General features: G+C 49.5%; 1 protein-coding gene across 2 annotated transcripts; it reads right to left on the reverse strand.

Moving 5' to 3' along the window:
• Positions 1-6,109: 6,109 nt before the first annotated feature.
• Afmid (arylformamidase) lies at positions 6,110-20,397 on the reverse strand. 2 transcript variants are annotated; one of them, XM_021176257.3, is made up of 11 exons: positions 20,293-20,397; positions 18,115-18,205; positions 13,371-13,475; positions 13,244-13,292; positions 10,951-11,036; positions 10,785-10,857; positions 10,565-10,662; positions 10,212-10,290; positions 9,986-10,127; positions 9,267-9,371; positions 6,110-7,509 (listed from the first exon to the last, which is right to left on the reverse strand). In XM_021176257.3, the coding sequence occupies exons 1-11, from the start codon at positions 20,347-20,349 to the stop codon at positions 7,477-7,479; spliced, it is 918 nt and encodes a 305-aa protein (XP_021031916.3). In that variant the 5' UTR covers positions 20,350-20,397; the 3' UTR covers positions 6,110-7,476. The 2 variants fall into 2 exon arrangements, with proteins under 2 accessions (XP_021031916.3, XP_085685518.1); XM_085829392.1 differs by lacking the exons at positions 18,115-18,205; positions 20,293-20,397 and having other exon boundaries at positions 13,371-13,656.
• Between the last annotated feature and the right edge of the window lie 3 nt (positions 20,398-20,400).

Raw genomic sequence — 20,400 nt, forward strand, 5'->3', positions numbered from 1 at the left:
CTGCTCTTCCAAGGGACCTGAGTTCAAATCCCAGCAACCACATGGTGGCTCACAACCACCCATAACGAAACCTGATGCCGTCTTCTGGGGTGTCTGAAAACAGCTACAGTGTACTTACATATAATAAATAAATAAATAAATAAATAAATATTTTTTAAAATTTATTTACTTATTTTATGTATATGAGTACACCATTGCTCTTTTCAGACACCAGAAGAGGGCATCGGATCCCATTACAGATGGTTGTAAGCCACTGTGTGGTTGCTGGGAATTGAACTCAGGACCTCTGGAAGAACAGTCGATGATCTTAACTGCTGAGCCATCTCTCCAGCCCCCCTCTCTCTTTAATTATTTATCATATGTGCATTGGTATCTGCCTGCATGTGAAGTATGTCTGTGTTATGGATGTCGGATTCCCTGAAACTAGTTACAGACAATTGTGAGGAGAGACAATTGTGAGGAGAGCAGCCAAGCCTGTGCTCTTAACTGCTGAGCCATCCCTCTGGGCCCCAACCCCAACCCCCGCCACCAGATTTCTGATTTCTTCTCTCTTGCTACCCAGGCCTGCCTGTTCTTTGCATCCCCTCCCCACTCCAATTATTCAGTAACTAGCTCTGAGCAACCCAGCTGTTGCCAGCTAAGGTCACTTATGTAACAGGACCTGTCTCCACAGCTCTGTCTGTTGACTAGCCTGTTCCTGCTCTAGCCAGGTTATTTGATGGGTATGTGGAAACACAGAGCTCCGGGGGAAAATCTGGAAGGTTCCTGAGTCCAGGTGAAATCAGATCCTGGAGTTAACCTATGGGCAGCTAGGCAACCAGAGAGGTGTAAAGCAGGCCCTGATTTCTTTTTTTTTTTAAAGATTTATTTATTTATTATATGTAAGTACACTGTAGCTGTCTTCAGACACTCCAGAAAAGGGAGTCAGATCTAGTTACGGATGGTTGTGAGCCACCATGTGGTTGCTGGGATTTGAACTCTGGACCTTCGGAAGAGCAGTCGGGTGCTCTTACCCACTGAGCCATCTCACCAGCCCCAGGCCCTGATTTCTCAGCCAGAGCCAGAGAGCAACTTGATAGGGGGCCTTATCTCTAAAACTCCAAACCAACCAAGCAACAAAACCCCCAACATCTCTACATGCATACAAAGGGCCGGGGCAGGAGGTCTGTGTCTACGGGAGAACCACCTCCTGTAGTCTGGGCCAGGGCCAGGGCCACTGGGGAACCAGGAAAAGAACATCATCGAGTAGGGGCCTAGTCACTGGGCCAACTCTCCAGCATTTTCAAAACAAGGAGACCAAGTAATGGTAAACCCTTCAGTCTATCTATAAACAGTCAAACAGAAATCTAAAGAAAAAGATAAGTAAAATAATCGTTGCCTTGCCTGCTGCAGCAGGATGCTGGGAGTTGTAGAACAATGTGTCTCCTGTCCTGTAAAGTACAGGAAGAAGCTAAGAGGCTTTTAGTCCTCAGCCCCATGCCAGGCTACTGGCTTCTTTCAATCGATAACTACTATGGGAGGGGGGATAACTTTTTATGTTTTAAAAGTAGCATCTATAATTTTTTAAAATGTTGATTTTTGAAAAAAAATGATTTTGGGGGGCTGGAGAGATGGCTCAGCAGTTAAGAGCACTCGCTGCTCTTCCTGAGGACCTGAGTTCAATTCCCAGCACCCACACCCCCTGTAACCCCGCTCCAGAGGACAATCTGGGACCTCAAACCTCTGTGGGCACTGCATTCATGTGCACATACTCACCCATATGCATAGTTAAGGATGTAAAAAAATAGTTTTTAAAAACCCTACCAATTGTTATCAGTGTTTGTGTAAGTATGATGTATGTATATATACATGTGTGTGAGCACATGTGTGTGCATGTGCATAGTGTACCTCCTGTGTGGAGGTCAGGACAGTTTTTGAGAGTTTGTTCTATCCTTCCACCAAGGATCCAAGGACAGGGTCAGGCTGAATCAGCAAATGTTTTTACCTGCTGAGCCATCGTGGTGGCCCTTTTTGGCTTTTGAGAGTCTAGCTAGGGACCCCTGGATGGCCTAAGACTCACTATGTTGAAGTTACTACACTCCTGCCTCTGTCTGTCAAATGCTGGTATTGCTGGCAAACAGGCTCCCAGCCCCTTTCTCTATGCATGCTTATTTACATATAGCAGAGTGTATACCTATATGTTATGTATTCATATGCTTGCTCATGCCTATTTTAGGGTACAGCCTAGGGAGCAACTCAGGTGAGAGACATCCCAGGAGTGTGCCACAGCATTCACTGAGGTCCTGTGGTGGTGAGTCGTTTCCTTTGTAACTCCAGAGTGGATTCTGGTCACAACTATAACATTCCCATCTCACAGCTTCCATGAGGTTCCCGAGAATTTTAATGTTGCTAATTTAGAGACCCCTGAAGTCCTCAGTCCTCTTTTAACTCTTATATAAAGAATCAAAAGATCCAGAGAAAGCAAACACCCCTCCATGTCTTCCTGGCACCATACCCTCCACTGAGGGACACAGAGACCTTCCGTGTGGATCTTTCTAGACTTCTCCCTTTATATTCATTGTTGTGTGTGCAAAAAGAAACTCATGGGGGGTAGTGTACTTCTCTAGTCCCAGAGAGGCAGAGGCAAGTTGACCTCTAAATTTGAGGCCATCCTGGTCTACCTGTGAGGTGCGGGCCAGCCAGGGCTACATAGAGAAACTGTCTCAAAAGCAAAAAAATAGCCAGGCAGTGGTGGCTCACACCTTTAGTCTCAGCACTTGGGAGACAGAGGCAGGCAGATTTCTGAGTTTGAGGCCAGCCTGGTCTACAGAGTGAGTTCCAGGACAGCCAGGGCTATAAAAAAAGATAGATAGATAGATAGAGATATATAAATAGATACATATATAGATATACATACATACATAGACAGAAGCCCATGAATTTGTGGCTTAGTGTGACAGTCTGGGATGGTGCTGCAGTATATGGTTGAACATCTCATGTATATCACTAAAAATGTATCTTAATGCTTCATGTGGCACATGTAGATAGTCTGATGTCCTTGTGGTCCATGTCACTTAGATGTTACAGTGCTCAGTGACTCAGGATGGTGCTGTTCCAATGAACCCACCATGACTTGAATTATCCTAAGACAAAAAAGGACTCAATAGGCCTGACATCCTGGCTTACCCCAACCTACCTTAATGCCACTCAGAAAGACAGGCATGGTGGGGCTGGAGAGATGACTCAAAGTGAAGAGAGCTTCCTTCCTGCTCTGCCAGGGCATGAGCTCAGTTCCCAGCACCCATACCAGGCAGTTCACTGTGTAGCCCAGGCTAGCTTCAAGCTGGCTGTGTTCATTATGCCTTGGTCTCCCCAGTGGTTGGATGGCAAGCAGGCACTACCATGCCTGGCTTTATGATGTGTTTGGGGCTGGAGAAGGAATATGTGCCAGCCGTGTATCCAGTACCAATGGGAGCCAGAAGAGAATGTCTGGAGCTAGAGCTACATAGGGAGTTCCAAGACACCGTGTGCTGCACAACGATACCTTGCCTCAGAGAATGAAACACAAATTTGTTCAGAACCCTGACACCAGGCTACAGTCAGGCAAGTCACAATCACAAAGCCTATTTGATAAAACACCAGTGAGTGTCCCCTATAATTTACAAATACAGGAAGTGAGACTCAAAAGAGCTATGTGGTTCTGCTATGGGACTGCCTAAACTTGGTCTTGTTATGGAGCCCAGACTGGACTTGAACTCACAACAATGCCCCTGTCTCACTGTGAATATTCTTAACTACTAGGTACTCAGAGGCAGGCCCAGGCTGTGGAGTGGTCTGGAGTGAGATGACATGGCTGGCTCCACACATGTGACCCTCTTAGGACCTAGGAAGCATCCTTCCTGGTCTTTGGAGACTAGCGTCAGCAGCCCGTGCTCCATGCCTCTCCTCTATAGTGGACTCCGTGTCCACAAACCGAGTCATGAATGGGCCCTCCTTAAGTTAGGGTTTCTTGGAGTTTAGTCCCAGGAATGAGAAACGAATCCATTATAAACACCCAGCACAGACTGAAGACCCAGCATGGACTGAGGCTCAGAGAAAAGCCTTACTCAGGGCCGGGTACATTTCTGCATTGGGCAGACAGACTGTGTTGCAGGTACCCCACCTGCCCTGGGAGCACAAAGGCTACCACGAACAAGGTCATGTTCCAACACGGCTGATTTGTAGTCACCTAAATTTGAAGGTTTGTATGGAAGATTTATTTTTATTTTGAATCACTTTGTGCAGTGCCCCCAGGGACCAGAGAGGTCTGGTCCTCCTGGAACTGTAGTCACAGTCAGTTATGTGCTGCCAGATGTGGGTGCTGTGAATAGAACTCAAGTCTGCCAGAGCAAAATGTGCTCTGAACCGCTGAGTCATCTCTCCAGCCCTGATATTTGTTTGTTTGTTTGTTTTCCCCTGAGTCAGGGTTTCTCTGTGTAGCCCTGGCTGTCCTGGAATTCACTCTGTAGACCAAGCTGGCCTCGAACTCAGAAATCTGCCTGCCTCTGCCTCCCAAGTGCTGCAGCCCTGATATTTGAATCTTTCTAGATTGCTGTTGTGTAACTATCTCCTCTAGATTGAAACATTCACTCCTGTAGGGAGCCAGAAGGCTCAGCAACGCTCAGTAAGACCTAGCTTCAAGCTTATAAAATCAGTACAGCCGGGCAGTGGTGGCGCACGCCTTTAATCCCAGCACTTGGGAGACAGAGGCAGGCGGATTTCTGAGTTCGAGGCCAGCCTGGTCTACAAAGTGAGTTCCAGGACAGCCAGGGCTATACAGAGAAACCCTGTCTCGAAAAACCAAAAAAATAAAAAAAATAAAATAAAATCAGTACATAAATGCTCAAAGGCCTGACCTGACCACATGCAGTGACTCCAGGAAAAAAGTTCTGTGAGTCCCCACCCATGCTGCAAGGGCTTTCCAGGGACACGGCTGCCTCGAGTCAACCATTCCTGTCAGTAATAAACTCACTGGCACAAGACTTGATGTGACCATTCCTATGGTCTGTTGCTGGTGCCCTCTCTGGGATGAGTAGATAGATGCCTTCTTCATATCCCCTCAGGAGAAGTCATGTGATACAATTGATGCCCGAATAAGGACAGACAGACCTGAAAGTAGAGGGGAGAGAACTGGTTGCACCAAGTGGGTGATAAGATGCAACTGAGGCTTAGCTTGTCTGGCCAGAAAGGGTACTGGCTCACATGAAGGAGGAATGATAAAAAGAACATGCAGACGCTCTGCTCCGCATCAGTGTTCCACTCTGCATGAGCCTCTGATTTGGCAGGAAAGAGTGGGAAAGGGGAAGGCGTGGAAATGTGGGCCTTCTGCTTCTTACAACCGTAAGGACATAAGATGTCATAGATGGTGTCGCCTGTCAACTTCACACAAACCTTGACACACATCCAGGTAGAGAAACTATCAGCTGAGGAACTGCTCCATCAGAGTAGCCTGTCAACATGTCTGTGGGACTCTGTCCTAATGAATAATTCATGTGAAAGGGTCCAGACCACCCTAAGCAGGTGGGTCTGGTCTGTAGAAGAAAGATGGCTGAACCTGAGGCTGGGAGCAAGACAGTACACAGCCTTCCTCTGGTCATTTCTGCCTCAAGCGCCTGCCTTGGCTTCCTTGGACTGAAAAGTGTAGGATGAAGTGAACTCTTTCCTTCGCAGGTTGCTTTGGTCATGGTATTTGCTACAGAAACATAAAAGCAAACTAGACACAAGAGAACCACATCACAAATTAGACATGTAGTAAAGAGCCCTTTCCCGGTCCCCAAACCCTCCTGCTTCTGCCTCAAGTGCTGGGATTGCTGGCATGCCCCATGCCAGTTTGAAGGGAGCTTCGAAAATGAAGCAGGAGTGCCCACTATAGTGAGAATTTTGGGTTCTTTAAAAAATCCAGTTAATGGGGCTGGAGAGATGGCTCAGCAGTTAAGAGTACTAACCACTCTCCCAGAGGTCCTGAGTTCAATTCCCAGCAACCACATGGTGGCTCACAGCCATCTGTAGTGGGATCCAGTTCCTTATTCTGGTGTATCTGAAGAGTGACAGTATATTCACATACATTAAATAAACAAACAGAAAACCCCAGTTATGTGACTAGGCTTTGGTTTTAATGCCAGGTGTGGGAAATGGGGCTGCTTCAGATTGTCCACATGCAACTACGATTTGTCCCCTGCTCTGGCAGGCAGGGGCTGAGTCTGCCAGCTGAAGAGAGTTGACATTTGGAATTCTGGGGGGTTCTTGGGAGAGTATAAAAATGTCAGAGCCCCAAGAGGTGGCTGCTATGTCCCCTGTGGTTCCTTTGCTGTTTGATGACGTGCTGGCTGTTCTTGCCCCAAGGATCTCAATGCCCCTAATCAGCAGGGCATCTAAAGAGATCTATGCCCCCCTTCCCCTCGAACCTTCTCAACTCCCTAGTGTTGGGGGTTGGAAGGGATTGGGGTGGGAAAGAGTGGTAGCTATGAGAACCCAATAAAGTAGGCAAGAAGTATGGCTACAGCCCACACCAGCTGTTTCAGAAGGCCCAGTGGTGTGCTGCAGGAATAGTTGTCAGGTCTGGTGGAGCCTGCTACACACAGGTCTTTTGTGCAGGGGGGCCTCTCTGGGCTGGTGCAGCTCTAAGTAAATCCTTGTTAGTTCATACAGCAGGCACAAACATGGGCTCTTTTTATCACCATCATCATGTATGTGTGGTGTGTATGCTAAGATACACACACATGGCAGCCAAAGGACAATTTGGGGGAGTTGTTTCATTCCATATGGGTCCCCAGGACCAAACACAGGTTGTCAAGGCTCAGTGCCAGGCACTCTGATCTGCCAAGCCATCTCTCCAGTCCCTTTTCTTTTTGAGACAGGGTCTAGCTATGTCGTCCAGGAAGGTCTTGAAATCACAAGCAATTCTCTTGCCTCAGTGCTGGGATTCAGGTATACACTGGGCCTGTCTCTGTTTCTCCTCTCTTCTTTCTTTTTTCCTTGTTAGTATCCGGTTTCCTTGTTGAAACCCAGGATCCTATGCTTTCTACCAGCGAGCTACATCCCCCAGTGTTTGGTTGGTCTGTCTGTCTGTCTTCATTTCTTCTCCCCACCCCACCTTCTCTTGCAGTAGGAGATAGGCAGAACTCCAGCACTCAGCTACAGCCTCAGCCCCAGCTAGTCCACACTGATACTGCTAATTGGCACAGAAAGCCAGCCAGAAGTTAATGGCCACTCCCTGTCAGCAGGCAGGGGTGGGGTGGAGGGTGGGGCAGACTTGGCCAGGTGGTGGCTGTGTGCATTTTCCAGTAACAATCTGCAGGCTTTCCCTGGGCCTTCATCTGGGTGGGGCGAAGAATGGCAGGAGAGGAGATTGTGTTCACAGCAGGGAGACTGTACCGGGTGGACAGGCAAGGCAGTGTGAGATGGAACCTCTTTTCTGAAGGTTCTCTGAGGTGCATACAGAATGGAGACTGGGTGTCCTCACAGCTTCTGGAAGACTGTTTTCAAAATGATCTGCAGGAAGAAGAGAGGACAGGAAAGGCCAGGAATGGATGGCTATCTGAATAATAAGAAACAGTTGTAGGTGCCGGCACACACCTTTGCTCCCAACACTTGAGAGGCAGAGGCAGGTGGACCTTAGTTCCAGGCCAGCCTGGTCTACAGAGTGAGACCCTGTTTCAAAATAAATAGACAAACAAGTAAATAAAAGGTCTAAGCTGGTCCTGTGGGCCACAGGATGCTGAGGCAGAAGGGCTGCAAGTTCAAAACCTAAGTGGGATGGCTCAGCGGGTAAAGGTGCTTGCCACCAAGTCTGACTACCTGAGTCTGATCCCAGAATCAAACTGAAGAGAATAACCAACTCCTGCAAGTGAGCCTCTGACCTCCACTGTCCACACAGAGTAGACAGGCAAGCATAAGGAAGGGGTTAAAAGCCTGCCTGGTCTACTTAGGAAGATCCTGTCTCTCAACTTAGAAGTACGGACCAAGAGGTGGCTCAGCTGGGGAGACACCAGACATATTCCCAGAGCCCACAGAGGTTGGGTGCAGAGGCCCACATCTGACTCTAGTGTTGGGGTGGAGGGCAGAGATAGGTGAAACCCTGGAACTCCCTGGCCAGCAGCAGCCAGCCTGCCAAAAGCAATGAGCTCCAGGTTCCATGAGATGCCCTGTCTAAAAAAAGTGTGGGGCTGGAGAGAAGGCTGGAGAGCACCGACGCTCTTCCAGAGGTCCTGAGTTCAATTCCCAGTAACCTCATGGTGGCCCACAACCATCTGTAATGGGATCTGATCCCTCTTCTGGTGTGTCTGATTGACAGTGTACGTAAAATAAATAAATCTTAAAAAAAAAAAAAAAAGGAGTGTCTGAAGCAGATGCCGCATGTCAACCTCTGGCCTCCACACGTACATGTGTACACATGCACACACACACACACACATACAGTGTTCAATTCCCAGCACCTCAAAATAAAATCAAGCTAGTCAGGTGCCCTTCCCTACTTCTGAAGTGGGGGAAAAAGAAAAAGATTATCACCTGTCAGATGTGTGGCAACAATTTTCTATTTATCCTTTGCCCCCCCCACCACCTCAAATGGATTCTCTGTGTATCCCTGGCTGTCCTGAAACTTGCTTTGTAGACCAGGCTGGCCTTAAACTCAGAGATCTGCCTGCCTCTGCCTCACAGGTGCTGGGACTAAAGACGTGCGCCACCACACACCGCTTTATCCCTTTAAGAGAACTATTTATTTAGTGGATGTCACACACCGTGACACACATGTGGAGGTCAGAGGACAACTTGCAAGAGCTGGTTCTCCCCTTCCACCGCCTGGGTCCTAGGGGTCAGCCTCAGCTTCTCAGGCACCATAGCAAGTCCCTTTCTTTATCCACTGAGCCATCTTGCTGGCTTCTCCGAACTGTTTATGGTACTCTCTGTGTCAAAGCCGTAACAAGCCTGATACGGTTGTACACACCTCTAATCTCAGTGCCCCAGGAGACTGAGGCAGGAGGATCACTACAAGTTTGTGGGCAGCCTGATCTATATTTTAGCCCCAGTCCAGCCAGGGTTCTACAGTGAGACACTGTCTCAGCAACAATAATAATAAACAATAAACACTGGCCACATGCCCTTCTGTGGAGCCGGCTTTGGCTTTTCCATCTAGGCACTGCCAATCTTTCCCTCTGTGCTTGATGCCCAGGCCACGTCCATGTGTGGTATTGGGATCCACACTGTCCATTTAGAAAGGCTGTTGGGGGGGGGGGGAGGGTTAGCCCCACCTGGGTGAGCACGTCATCCTCCCGGGTCAGATTCTCTATGATGTCAAAGTGATCCACACCATGCAGCTGCTGGAAAGAGGCCTTCCATCCCACTCGGAGAAGTGTCTAGATAGAAATGAGGGTGCGGGGCATGAGAGTGTGGCTGAGGTGGCTCTCTCAGGGTCGGTGAAAGGCAGGTTTTTTTTTTGAATGGCTTTGTTGAATGAGAGAATGACCGTCCTGGGATCCGCTAGACAGAATATGTCTATTTATTACAGTTCTGGGGATTGCACCAGAACTTTGTTTATGCTTACCAAGCCCATTACCATCGAGTTACACCCTAACCTTTCTTTCTTTAAATTTTATTTTATTTTATTTTATTTATTTATTTATTTTTTTGGTTTTTCGAGACAGGGTTTCTCTGTGTAGCCCTGGCTGTCCTGGAACTCACTTTGTAGACCAGGCTGGCCTCGAACTCAGAAATCCGCCTGCCTCTGCCTCCCGAGTGCTGGGATTAAAGGCGTGCGCCACCACGCCCGGCTTCTTTAAATTTTATAACAGGGTCTTACTAAGTTCCTTAGGCTAGCCTTGAGCTCTCTTTACAGCACACCCTGACCACATGATCCTCATGCCTCAGCCTCCGGAGTGACTCGGAGTCCACGTGTGCACCAACAGGTCCAGCTCATTTGGGCAGAATAATGAGGGAAATGAGATCACATGATGCTGGCTGTTAGCAGTACCTCATAGAACTCCTTGGACTGCCGGTGGAACTCTGGGGAGTCATGCTGACCCACAAGCACCAGCACAGGGCAGGCTGGAGCCACAGGCTGTGCTGGAACCACATCCAAGTGTCGCTGTGGACTGTTTCTCTGAGCATCTTCCCTGGGATGGGACAGTGGCGGGGTCAGGACGGAGGGGAGACAGGCCTCGGGTGGGTGCCGGAGAGAGGAAGCGGGGACAACTCACAGGGTCATGCGCAGAGGGCCATTCTGGGAGGTAGCTACAAGGGGCTCCAGGTCGTAGATCCCGCTCACCAGGAGAAAGCCTATGAAGGTGAGGAGCTCAGGCCAGCGGCCAGGCCTGGTAAGACGGACCTGCCCACCCTCCAGGCCAGAGAGGAAGACCAGGGTTGTGGGCAGAGGGCAAAGAAGGGTCTCCTCTACTCAAGTTATCAGCCTTTCAACCAGCTGCTCTACCCTCTCACTGCTCCAGAGAGGGCATGAGCTGCCTGGCCAGCTCCTCCCATACCCACAGAAACCTTACAGGTTGGATACCAGCTCCGGCTACCTGACATTCTGTTTTGACAAACAGTAAGAAACCTTGGAGGTTGGGTGTGACACCATGCTTGGTCCAGCGGGCCAGGAGCACCATAGCAGCCAGGTGAGCTCCTGCAGAGTGTCCGCAGAGGTAGATTCCCCTGGGTGAGACAGAGACCCAGATTACGGCTGCTTCCCTAAGGCATCAGAAGTCCCGGTCTGTGTCGGGCTCCACACACCTACCCCTCCCTTGCTCCACTGAAAGCATCCGTGAGACACCTACTCATTGCTTGGATAGCGCCTCTGGAGAAACACAACACTGCGGGTCACCTGGTCCACCATCTGGTCCAGTGTGCCTAAACAGAGCAAAATGCTGGGTCAGGATCCACCAGGGGGCTCTATCTACACAAAGCTCTGGCCCGCAGATCTTCAGGGACCACCCTCATTACCTTTGGGTGCAATGTCATAAGCCACTATCGCCACCACGATCCCCTGTGCAGTCAGTGGGTTTACCATGAAGGCCGAGTCATCTTTACTGTGGAAAGACAAAAATGGGCCGGGGGCTGGAGGGCTGGCCCATGGGTTTAGAGCACTGGCTACTCTTCCAAAGCACAAAGATTCAACCCTCAGCTCCCAGGTGGAGCTCACGAACATCTGGAACTCCAGTTGTTCTTCTGGCTCTGCAGACACCAGGCAGGCTCGTGGTGCACATAGATATAAGCAGGCAAACGCCAGCACACATAAAATGATGATGATGATAATGTAGCTTACAATACATACTTGGGAAGGAAAGGCAGAAGAATCAGGAGTTCAAGGTTTTCCTCAGCTACTTAGTGAGTTTGAGGCTAGCCTCAGCTATGAGACCCACTCTTGAAAAGCCCAAACAAAGCTGGGCGTGGTGGCGCACGCCTTTAATCCCAGCACTCGGGAGGCAGAGGCAGGCGGATTTCTGAGTTCGAGGCCAGCCTGGTCTACAAAGTGAGTTCCAGGACAGCCGGGCTATACAGAGAAACCCTGTCTCAAAAAACCAAAAAAAAAAAAAAAAAAAAAAAAAAGAAAAGCCCAAACAAGGTAAAATGAAAGATAAAGATGATGTGACAACTGGAAACAACTTGACCATGATGTTGCCTCCCTAAGGTCCTGGACACACATGCCTCAGGGCAGACACCCCAGGCGCTCAGGACACTGTGCTGAGGGAAATGAACAGGCTGTCCTCACTGTGGACTTTCATCTCCAGGCTGCTCCCCCCCTTGGGAAACAGACACAATTATGTCCCCTCTCTTAGCAAGCTGTGAGAGTTGAAGATTAAAAGTGTAGAGAGTTAAATGGAATACAGCAGCTGAATAAGACGAAAAACTAAAAAAATGTGCATGCTGCGGGGGCGGGGTAGATCCGGTGGCAGGCATCTCAGGAGGGTCCTCAGAACAGCGGTGTCCTCAAAGACCCCAAACACCCTTCTTCTCAATGCAGGGACACCAACTGCATCTATTTAGTGTGTATGCAGCATGTGTGTGTAAACACAATGCTGTTTCATGCATCCCAGCCTGGCCTCAAACTCCCTATTTAGCCGAGGATAACCCTGATCCCCGACCTCCAGCTTGCGAGGGCTGGAATCACAGGCACTCACTATCATGCTGAGTTTTATTCAGTGCCAGGGATGTAACCCAGGGCTTGCTGCAGACCACAGGCCCTACCGCCCTGCTACACCCCACCTTCTTGCTTTGTGTCTTCTGAGACAAGGCTGGCCTCAAACCTCAGTAAATCCTCCTGTCTCTTATTTCCAAAGCGCCAAACACTCCATGTCCTCTTAGTCCCAAACAAAGCTTGCACAACAAGCACCTTTACCCGCTGAGCCATCTTGTAAATTAGAAACTGACAACCTTGAGGTCCTCTACATGGGACAAGGACATCTACATCTAAAACAATGCCCTTAACAAAAGATTTAACTTCTTTTTTTGTTTGTTTGTTTTGTTTTTCGAGACAGGGTTTCTCTATATAGCCCTGGCTGTCCTGGAGCTCACTTTGTAGACCAGGCTGGCCTCGAGCTCAGAAATCCGCCTGCCTCTGCCTCCCGAGTGCTGGGATTAAAGGCGTGCGCCACCACACCTGGCACGATTTACTTCTTTAAAAGGAGGTGCTGGCACACACCTTCAATGTCGGCACTTGGGAGGCAGAGGCAGGCAGATCTGAGTTTGAGGTCAGCCTGGTCTACAGAGGAACTCCAGCATAGGCAAGGGTACACAGAGAAACCCTGTCTCAACCCTCTCCTCAAATTATTACATATTTTTTAAATATTTATTTATTTATTTATCTCTCCAGCCCCCAATTACATATGTCGAATGTATATGTCTGTGCACATGAGTGATGTTTTTTGTGGAAGTTGGAAGACAGTCAGATCCCTGAAGCTGTGGGTGCCGGGAACCAAACTCAGGTCCTCTGGAAGAGCAGCAAGTGCTCTTAACCCCTGAGCCATGTGTCCAACCCTACTGGGACACAGGCATCAGTGACCATGTGAAGACGGAAGCAGAAGCTGGAGACGCGGCCACAAGCACACTGCCCGGTTAGCACCTCTAGCCAGGCACCGCAGCACCTCCATTCTGACTTCCTGCCACACGGATGTGAGAAGCCCCGCTTCTCTCCTTATAGGCTGGACCACTCGGTACTGTGTCAGGGCAGCTCCGGGATACAGAACTGCGGAAGGGTGACTCATGCTCACTAGTCACCGACAGACATCCTGCTCACCTTCCACTCTGCCAGTATCCTCCATGCAAGAACAGGAACAGAGGGAAAGCTGTAACACAAGGCAGGGGGCGCTGGTGAGCCGGACGCCCGGCTGCCTCGAGGGGACCGTCGATCCCGCCCATCTCACCCTTGGAATCCTCATCGGGAAAGTAGATGTCCAGTTTCTCCCCTTCGCCATCTCCATAGGGGACATCCAGCTGGTTCCTCCTGGTGGCCCGGGCCTTCTGGGTGGCTGCAGAGGCAGGCGAGTTGCTGTCAGTTAAGTCCAGGTACAGCAAGTTCTGGGCTGTTTGCAGCACCCTCCTCAGTGGTAAGTGGTCAGCTGAGGTAGCTTCCGCCAGGAGCCCCGCCCCCACCCTGACAGCTGCGGACAAGTGACCCGTGGTCCCAGAAGGCATTGCGGCTGCCGCTACGTCACTGCATTCTGATTACATTTACCACTAGATAGCAGACACCTATCTAGGCGTTAACATTTGTATTCATTCTGTGTGTGTGTGTGTGTGTGTGTGTGTGTGTGAGCGTGCAGGTCAGAGGACAACTTACAGGAATTTATTCTTTCCTTTCACCATGGGTACTTGGGATCTAGCTCAGGTCACCAGAAGAGATCTTGTGTGTGTGGTGGTGAGGGTGGGTGTGGTTGCCACCAAGTTTGCCTCAGCCCCTGCCTTATTTTTATTTATCTATTTAAAAAAATGTTGGGTGTGGTTTTGAGACAAGATTTCTCTGGGATCCGCCTGCCTCTGCCTCCTGAGGGCTGGGATCAAAGGTGTGCACCACCACACCTGGCTCTTTGTTTTATTTTTTTGAGCAGGGTCTCAAAAAAGGTCTATCAAACTCAGGTCGCCAGGCTCCTGTGCAAGCACTGTTACCCACTGAGTCATCTTTGTCACCTTGAAATGGATTTTTTTTTTTTGAGACAGGGTTTCTCTGTGTAGCTTTGGGTGTCATGGAACTCACTCTGTAGACCAGGCTGGCCTCGAACTCAGAAATCCGCCTGCCTCTGCTTCTTGGCCAAGTACTGGGATTAAAGGCGTGTGCCACCACCACCTGTCTGAAATGGATAATCTTGAGACCATCCAATTAGAGACAGGGACATTTGAATCGAAGACAGTGCCTTCTAAAAAAGATTTATTTTATTATCTTAACCAAAAACTGGAGGTGGAGAGGCGATGTCTCGGCAGTGAAGAGCAACAATACTGGGATCCAATAAATATCCAAATGATCCCTGCCTCATACTGCAAAGATCAACTCCAGATATGTTAAACGTAAACCAGACTTTGAAAAAGCACCTTAAGCAAAAAAAAAAAAAAAGAAGGCCGGGCGTGGTGGCGCACGCCTTTAATCAAAGTGAGTTCCAGGACAGCCAGGGCTATACAGAGAAACCCTGTCTCGCAAAAAAAAAAAAAAAAAAAAAAAAAAAAAAAAAGAAAGAAAAAGCACCTTAGGAGTCAGTGACAGGGCTTAACAGGTAGAGAGGCTTGCCGCCAAGCCTGGAGAGCCGACTGAGTTCGATCTCCCAGGCCCACATGGTGCAAGGAGAGAAACAACTCTCGAAAGTTGTCCTGACTGCCACACACCCAAAAAAGGACAGCAGCAAGACACTTTCATGACCCTGAAGTCAACAGAGACAACACAAAACCAGGACCCCAGGAATAATACTCAGACGAGAAGAGATCCGTCTGTGACCTGCCAGCACCCAGGAGACTGAGGCAGGAGGGTCTTAAGGCGGCCTGGGCTACACAGGAAGCCTATCCCAAGACAAACAAAAAGTATTTCCTCATGTAAAGAGCAAGCATGGGTTACACAGGTCCCATATGATGGTCACAGCCATCCTCTCCACCAGCTACACCGCTGTGTCCCCCTGCTATGCCCTCGGCTCCTCTCCCCGAGACTCTGCCTCCACATCCTATCTTGAATCAGGGTCCCCCTCCCAACAACACTGAGACTCCCTGGTGGGTTCTGCCTCCTCTTGTCCCCAGAAGGGAGTGATAACCCTCGCTATTCTTCCTGCTCCTCCCTGGACTCCTATAGCCACCGCCATCAGCATCTGTCGAAACAAGCATCCTTTGTGGACCACTCCCTAGCTGAGATCCAACCACAGCCACGTATGGATTATCTTAGGGTGCCACAAACTACCCTGCTGACAACAACCTTGTCTATATTGTGCTGACCCTGGGAACAAGCTTCAGGAAGTGTGGCTTCCGGGCCAGAGGGTGGCCATGATTGCCAATAGGAGGGCACTGGTAGTGTCCTCCACGGGGCCTTCCAACAAGGGAGATGTGTGGGCCTCAGGGTCTCCTCAGCAAAGCTAGCGACCTTGCTAAGAGTCCTGACAGCTTGCCTGGCTGAATTAGATTTACTTGGTGCTAAAACCACACTTTCGTTGTCAGTTGAAGAGCAGCAGAAACAAAGCCTCTGTAGGACACAGGTACAGCACACAGAAATCTCAGACATTCAAAGCAAGGCTGACCTGAGAACAAGGACCAGCCTTTGGTCCTTGTGAACTCCCCCCCAACTTCCAGGCTCTGAACCCCAAGGCAGCAATACAGGAGGGCTTTTGAAAGACACTCCAGAATAAACTTTGTAACAAAGAGAGAATTGGACTTTAATTATTCATAACCCAAAGCGGCCAAAACTCTTACAGCCAAAACTCCAGGTTCTAGAAGTCATGGCCCCGAGCCAACCTGAATGCTGTGTTAGCAGTCTAACAGTGGGAGCAGAGGTCAGAAGCCAGGCAGATGAATCCAAGCATGAGAGAGGACTGGTCAGTGGGAGGCAGAAACCAGAGCTCAGTGTAGGTCATAGATACGGACTCAAGCATGCTCTCTCCTTTGGAACCTTCAGTTTGTTTTAGACAGGATCACATGCAACCTAGGCTAGCCCAGAGCCCTACCTAGCCAAGGTGACTTTGAACTTGTGATCCTCCCACCTGCACATTTCAACATTTGGGATCATCTGACTGCATACCACATTGTTTTGTTTTGCATTTTTGAGACACATTTATCCAGGATGACCTAGAACTGCTATGTAGCCCATGCTGGCCTTGAACCTCCTGCTTCCGCCTCTTGAAATGATAAGATTCTATTTTTGTGAGTTTTCTAGAGACTTATTTAATGTGTGCATCTGTGCATGCAGGTACACACGTGCAGTTCTCTGTGGAAGTCAGAGGAAGGCTTCAGATCCCCCTCGAGCTGGAGGAGTCCTGAGATCTGTCTGTGAGTGCTGAGATTAGGGGGTGCACCAGCAGGACAGCCCTGCCAGCATTTCCTGAGAGCTGGCCACAGAGGGCTCTGAGCGTGCAGTGGCCTAGTATCAGCTCTGGGCTTTGGCTGGTGAGTTCCTTTCCCTGCTGGGCTGGCTTTTTATCTCTCCAGACAAGACAGGCGAACATGCTCCCTCCAGGCCTGCACATCTCCACATATTTACTGAGACCGACTGCCACAGCAAGGACCCTTCAGAACCTAGGGGACCCACACTAGGGGACAAGAAACAAGACACCCCCAAACCCTCTCCCTGGCTGTCTCTATTGAGGAAACTCCCCAGGGCAAGGTTTTGGTCAGTCTGCTGAGACCAGGCACTTGGCCAGCATTCAGATTCCCGCTCTGAGCAGACAGACAGCTGTCTCCACAGCCTACTTCCCCTTCAAAGCAGTTTCCCACCCAGCACGAACAAGGGTTTGCAGCCACCACAGCACCTCTACACTCTGGGGCAGAGGGCAGGCCTCACGTGTCCTCAGTCCCAAGCTCTGATTGCTTTATCTTTCCCCACCCCTCTCTCTCTTCAAGGTATCTTGTATCCCAGTCTGGCTTGGAATTCACTACGTAATTGAGAATAACCTTGAACTCCTGCTCTGCTCTGCTCACTGGTGCTAGCATTCCAGCCAGGCACCACCATGCTAGGTCTATGCCACAGAGAGTGTAACCCAGGGCTCTGCATGCTGGGAGAATCCCAGCATCACGCCCCTCCTCCAGCATCTTAGTTGCTCTCTCTATAACAACGATAGGATCCTGGCCCAGTGATTGGCACCTGTAATCCCAGCACTCAGGAGCCTGAGGCAGGAAGTTAATGAGTTCAAGGCCAGCCTGGGTTATACAGTAAATCTGAGGCTACCCTAGGCTACTCAGAAAGACCCTGCCTCAAAATAAAATAAAATAAAATAAAATTTAAAACAGCTGGGTGAGCCGGGTGGTGGTGGTGCACATCTTAAATCCCAGAACTTGGGAGGCAAAGGCAGGAGAACCTCGTGAGTTCAAGGCCAGCCCGGTTTACAGAGTGAATTCCATGACAAGGACAACAACAATAACAACAAAAAACTTAAAAAAAAAAAATAGTAACAGCGCCCTGCTTTCTTTGCTTTTTTTTTTTTTTTAGTTCACATTTCCGTGCCAACCACAGCATGTCCCTTCAGAGCAGTGGTTCTCAACCTTCTTAACGCTACGTGCGACACTTCCTCATGTTGTGGTGACCCCCAACCATAAAATGATTTTTGTTGCTCTTTCATAACTGGAGTTTTACTACCGTTATGAATCATGATATAAATATCTGATATTTCCGACGGTCTTAGGCAACCCATGAAAAGGTCCTTCAGTCCCCAAAGGGATCTCAATTTCCATGTTGGGGATTTCCAAGTAAAGAACCGCGCCTTCAGAGCTTAGAGGCCCTGAGCCAGCCAGGAGGGGAGCCTGGGTGTCTCAGAAGAGCTTGGCCCCCCCTGTCAGCCTTTTCTGCCTCCAGCTACACCCTCACCTCCCGCCCCAGCAGAGGCTCACCCATGCACCTGATAGAAAAGAAATGCCCTTCCACTCAGGGGTGTAGCCCCCTCCCCAACCCCAAATAAGCGGCCACAGTATCCAGAGAGAGTCCCACAGTACCCTGGCTTCCTATCTGCACGAAGTTCCCAACAACTTCCTCTGGTTTCGTGCGGATGACCCATCTGCTGGGTGAGTACTGCTTCTCCAGCTCCTGTGGGCAAGACAGAACCCTGTGAGACTCTCCCTCTTGGGGCACGTGTCTACCCGGACCGTGATGGCTGATCCTTTCTTCTTCTCTGCCCTGAGAAGACCCCTAATGCATGCAGCTTTCTACAAGCCTTTTCAACTTCTGCTCCCCGGTCCCCCCACTAGCTGCCCCATTAGGTATTTCAGCAGAACATCTAAGGTGCCCTCAAAAAGGTGCCAGAGGGGTTCCCTAGCGGCAACCATGCCTTTAACCAGCTAACGGCCTTCATGAGACATGAGGTCTGTAAATAGGGGGCCACATTCTTACGGGAACTGAGACCACAGGAGGTGAGGCAGCTGTGTGACCATTAGCAATCAAGTGGCATGGGCTGTTTTTCTGGGAGGACAGTATTCTGACCACAGACACATACAGGGTCCCAGGGACAGAGGTAAGCAGGAAGAAGTCAAAAGTCAGTTTGCAAATGTTGCTCAGCCAGATGGCAGATGCAGAAGGCTATGCAGCCAGAGGTGTGGTAAACGCAGCTGGAATCCCAGCTCGCTGTGTGTGAGGCAGAGGGAGGCAGAGGCAGGAGGACAGCCAAGCCAGTTCCTGGATAGGTAGCCAGGACTACACAGTGAGACTCTGTTTACAAATAAACAGTGTTTGGGTTATAAAGTGAAAAGTGGGGACAGTTCAGTGGCAGAGCATTTGCCTGTTGCGCTGGGTTCAATCTCTACCACCACGAGGGGAAAATGTAAGATGCCCACACTTAACACAGAAAGCAAGGAGGACACAGGTTCCTAAGCCAACACATAGGAATCCTGAAGACAGCGAGTGCGTCTTCACACAGAGGCCTGGGGCTGGGCACCTTCGGCTCTCTCCAGCTATCTCTAGCCTTGCTCTTCTCGTTGGTATAATGGGGGTGCTAGACGCCCACAGGGTTGGAAGGGAGGTGTGTAAGAGAAACAATGTAAGCCCCTTGCTCAAACACAGCTGCCTCTGCCTCTTCCTGTTGAATGTTCATCTTAGGTGCTATAGACCCTTCTCGTTCCGGTTGGTACCTGCTGGATGCTAGGGGCCAGGCTAGTCATCATCTTTTTTTTTTTTTTTTTTTTTTTGTCGTCCTCTTGTTTTCTCATCTCTTGTAACTGTGGAGCTGCCTCAAGGATCAAGTGCTGAGATTACTGGCATGTGCCAAAAATCTTTTTATTTCCTCTTTAAATGTGTGTGCCTGTAGTCCCTTCTGGAGCGGGACGTTGTGAGCTGTCTTGATGTGGGTGTTGGGAATCCAATTCTGGTTGTCCGGAGGAGCCGTGAATGTTCAACAGCCAAGCCATCTCTCTAGCCCTCTGCCTTCATTTTTTACTATTAGGATTTATGATTGATTGCATTTTAAAGTTTATTTTTTGTGTAGTCCTGGCTGTCCTGGAACTCACTCTGTAGACCCAGCTGGCCTTGAACTTAAGTCACCTGCCTGCCTCTGCCTGGAATTGAATGCTTGAGCCACCCCTGAAGACACATGTTCCTAACTTTCAACAGATTCTAAGTGATGTCTGTCTGTGACCAAAACAAAGAAGCCTGTTTAATACAAGCTAACCAGTCAAGAAATCCTAGTGGAATGGTAATTAACTACAGCAAGCGCCAAAATGTGTTGTCCTGCTTTGTGTATGCCGTTGGTAACCCTTGCAGCAACCAATGGCAGACAGAGTAACCAAACAAATTCCTGAGTGAAAAGAAGGTTTCTGGGCATGCTCGGTGTGAGCCATAGGAGTTTTAGCATGGAAATTCTGAAGCCGCTCAATACAGTCTGTCCCTGAAGGTGCCTGCCTTACTTTGCGACTCACAGCAAGGACCCCCCAGCTTTGGCATCTTCCAGACTGTAGTTACAGAAACACAGACTCACACTGCACAACCTCAGAGTAAGGTCCAAACCCTAAGCCCCTTAGTTCCTGCTGGAACTTGAGTTTTCGCTGTCTTTAAAACCAGGCTAACAAGCTAAACCTGCTCTATGACGAGAAAAATGAAGAAATCTGGCGCTCAAGGCTTGGAAATCTAGCTTGTGGGCATCCTAAAATTCCAGTCCCGGCTCTGGGCGGCTGCACCACACCTACCTCCGAAGACAAGCTCCTCCAGGGATCCTGGCCCGCAGAAAGGGAAGGAAACGCCATGGCCAGATCCCGAGGGGATGGTCGAGCTCCAGGCTTTTCACGTAGCTGAGA

The sequence above is a fragment of the Mus caroli genome, unplaced genomic scaffold (assembly GCF_978045245.1).
Source record: "Mus caroli unplaced genomic scaffold, Mus_caroli_1 scaffold_13, whole genome shotgun sequence".
NCBI lineage: Eukaryota > Metazoa > Chordata > Mammalia > Rodentia > Muridae > Mus > Mus caroli.

What these genes read in the sequence shown, in the direction of transcription:
- Afmid (XM_085829392.1), bottom strand. Translation starts at nt 13,641, where the DNA reads ATGCCTTCTGGGACCACGGGTCACTTGTCCGCAGCTGTCAGGGTGGGG. An exon ending in AGGCGCTATCCAAGCAATGA is followed by an intron (nt 10,663 to 10,784) that starts GTAGGTGTCTCA and finishes TGTCTCACCCAG; the next exon opens with GGGAATCTACCTCTGCGGAC. An exon ending in AGTCCAAGGAGTTCTATGAG is followed by an intron (nt 9,372 to 9,985) that starts GTACTGCTAACA and finishes ATTTCTATCTAG; the next exon opens with ACACTTCTCCGAGTGGGATG.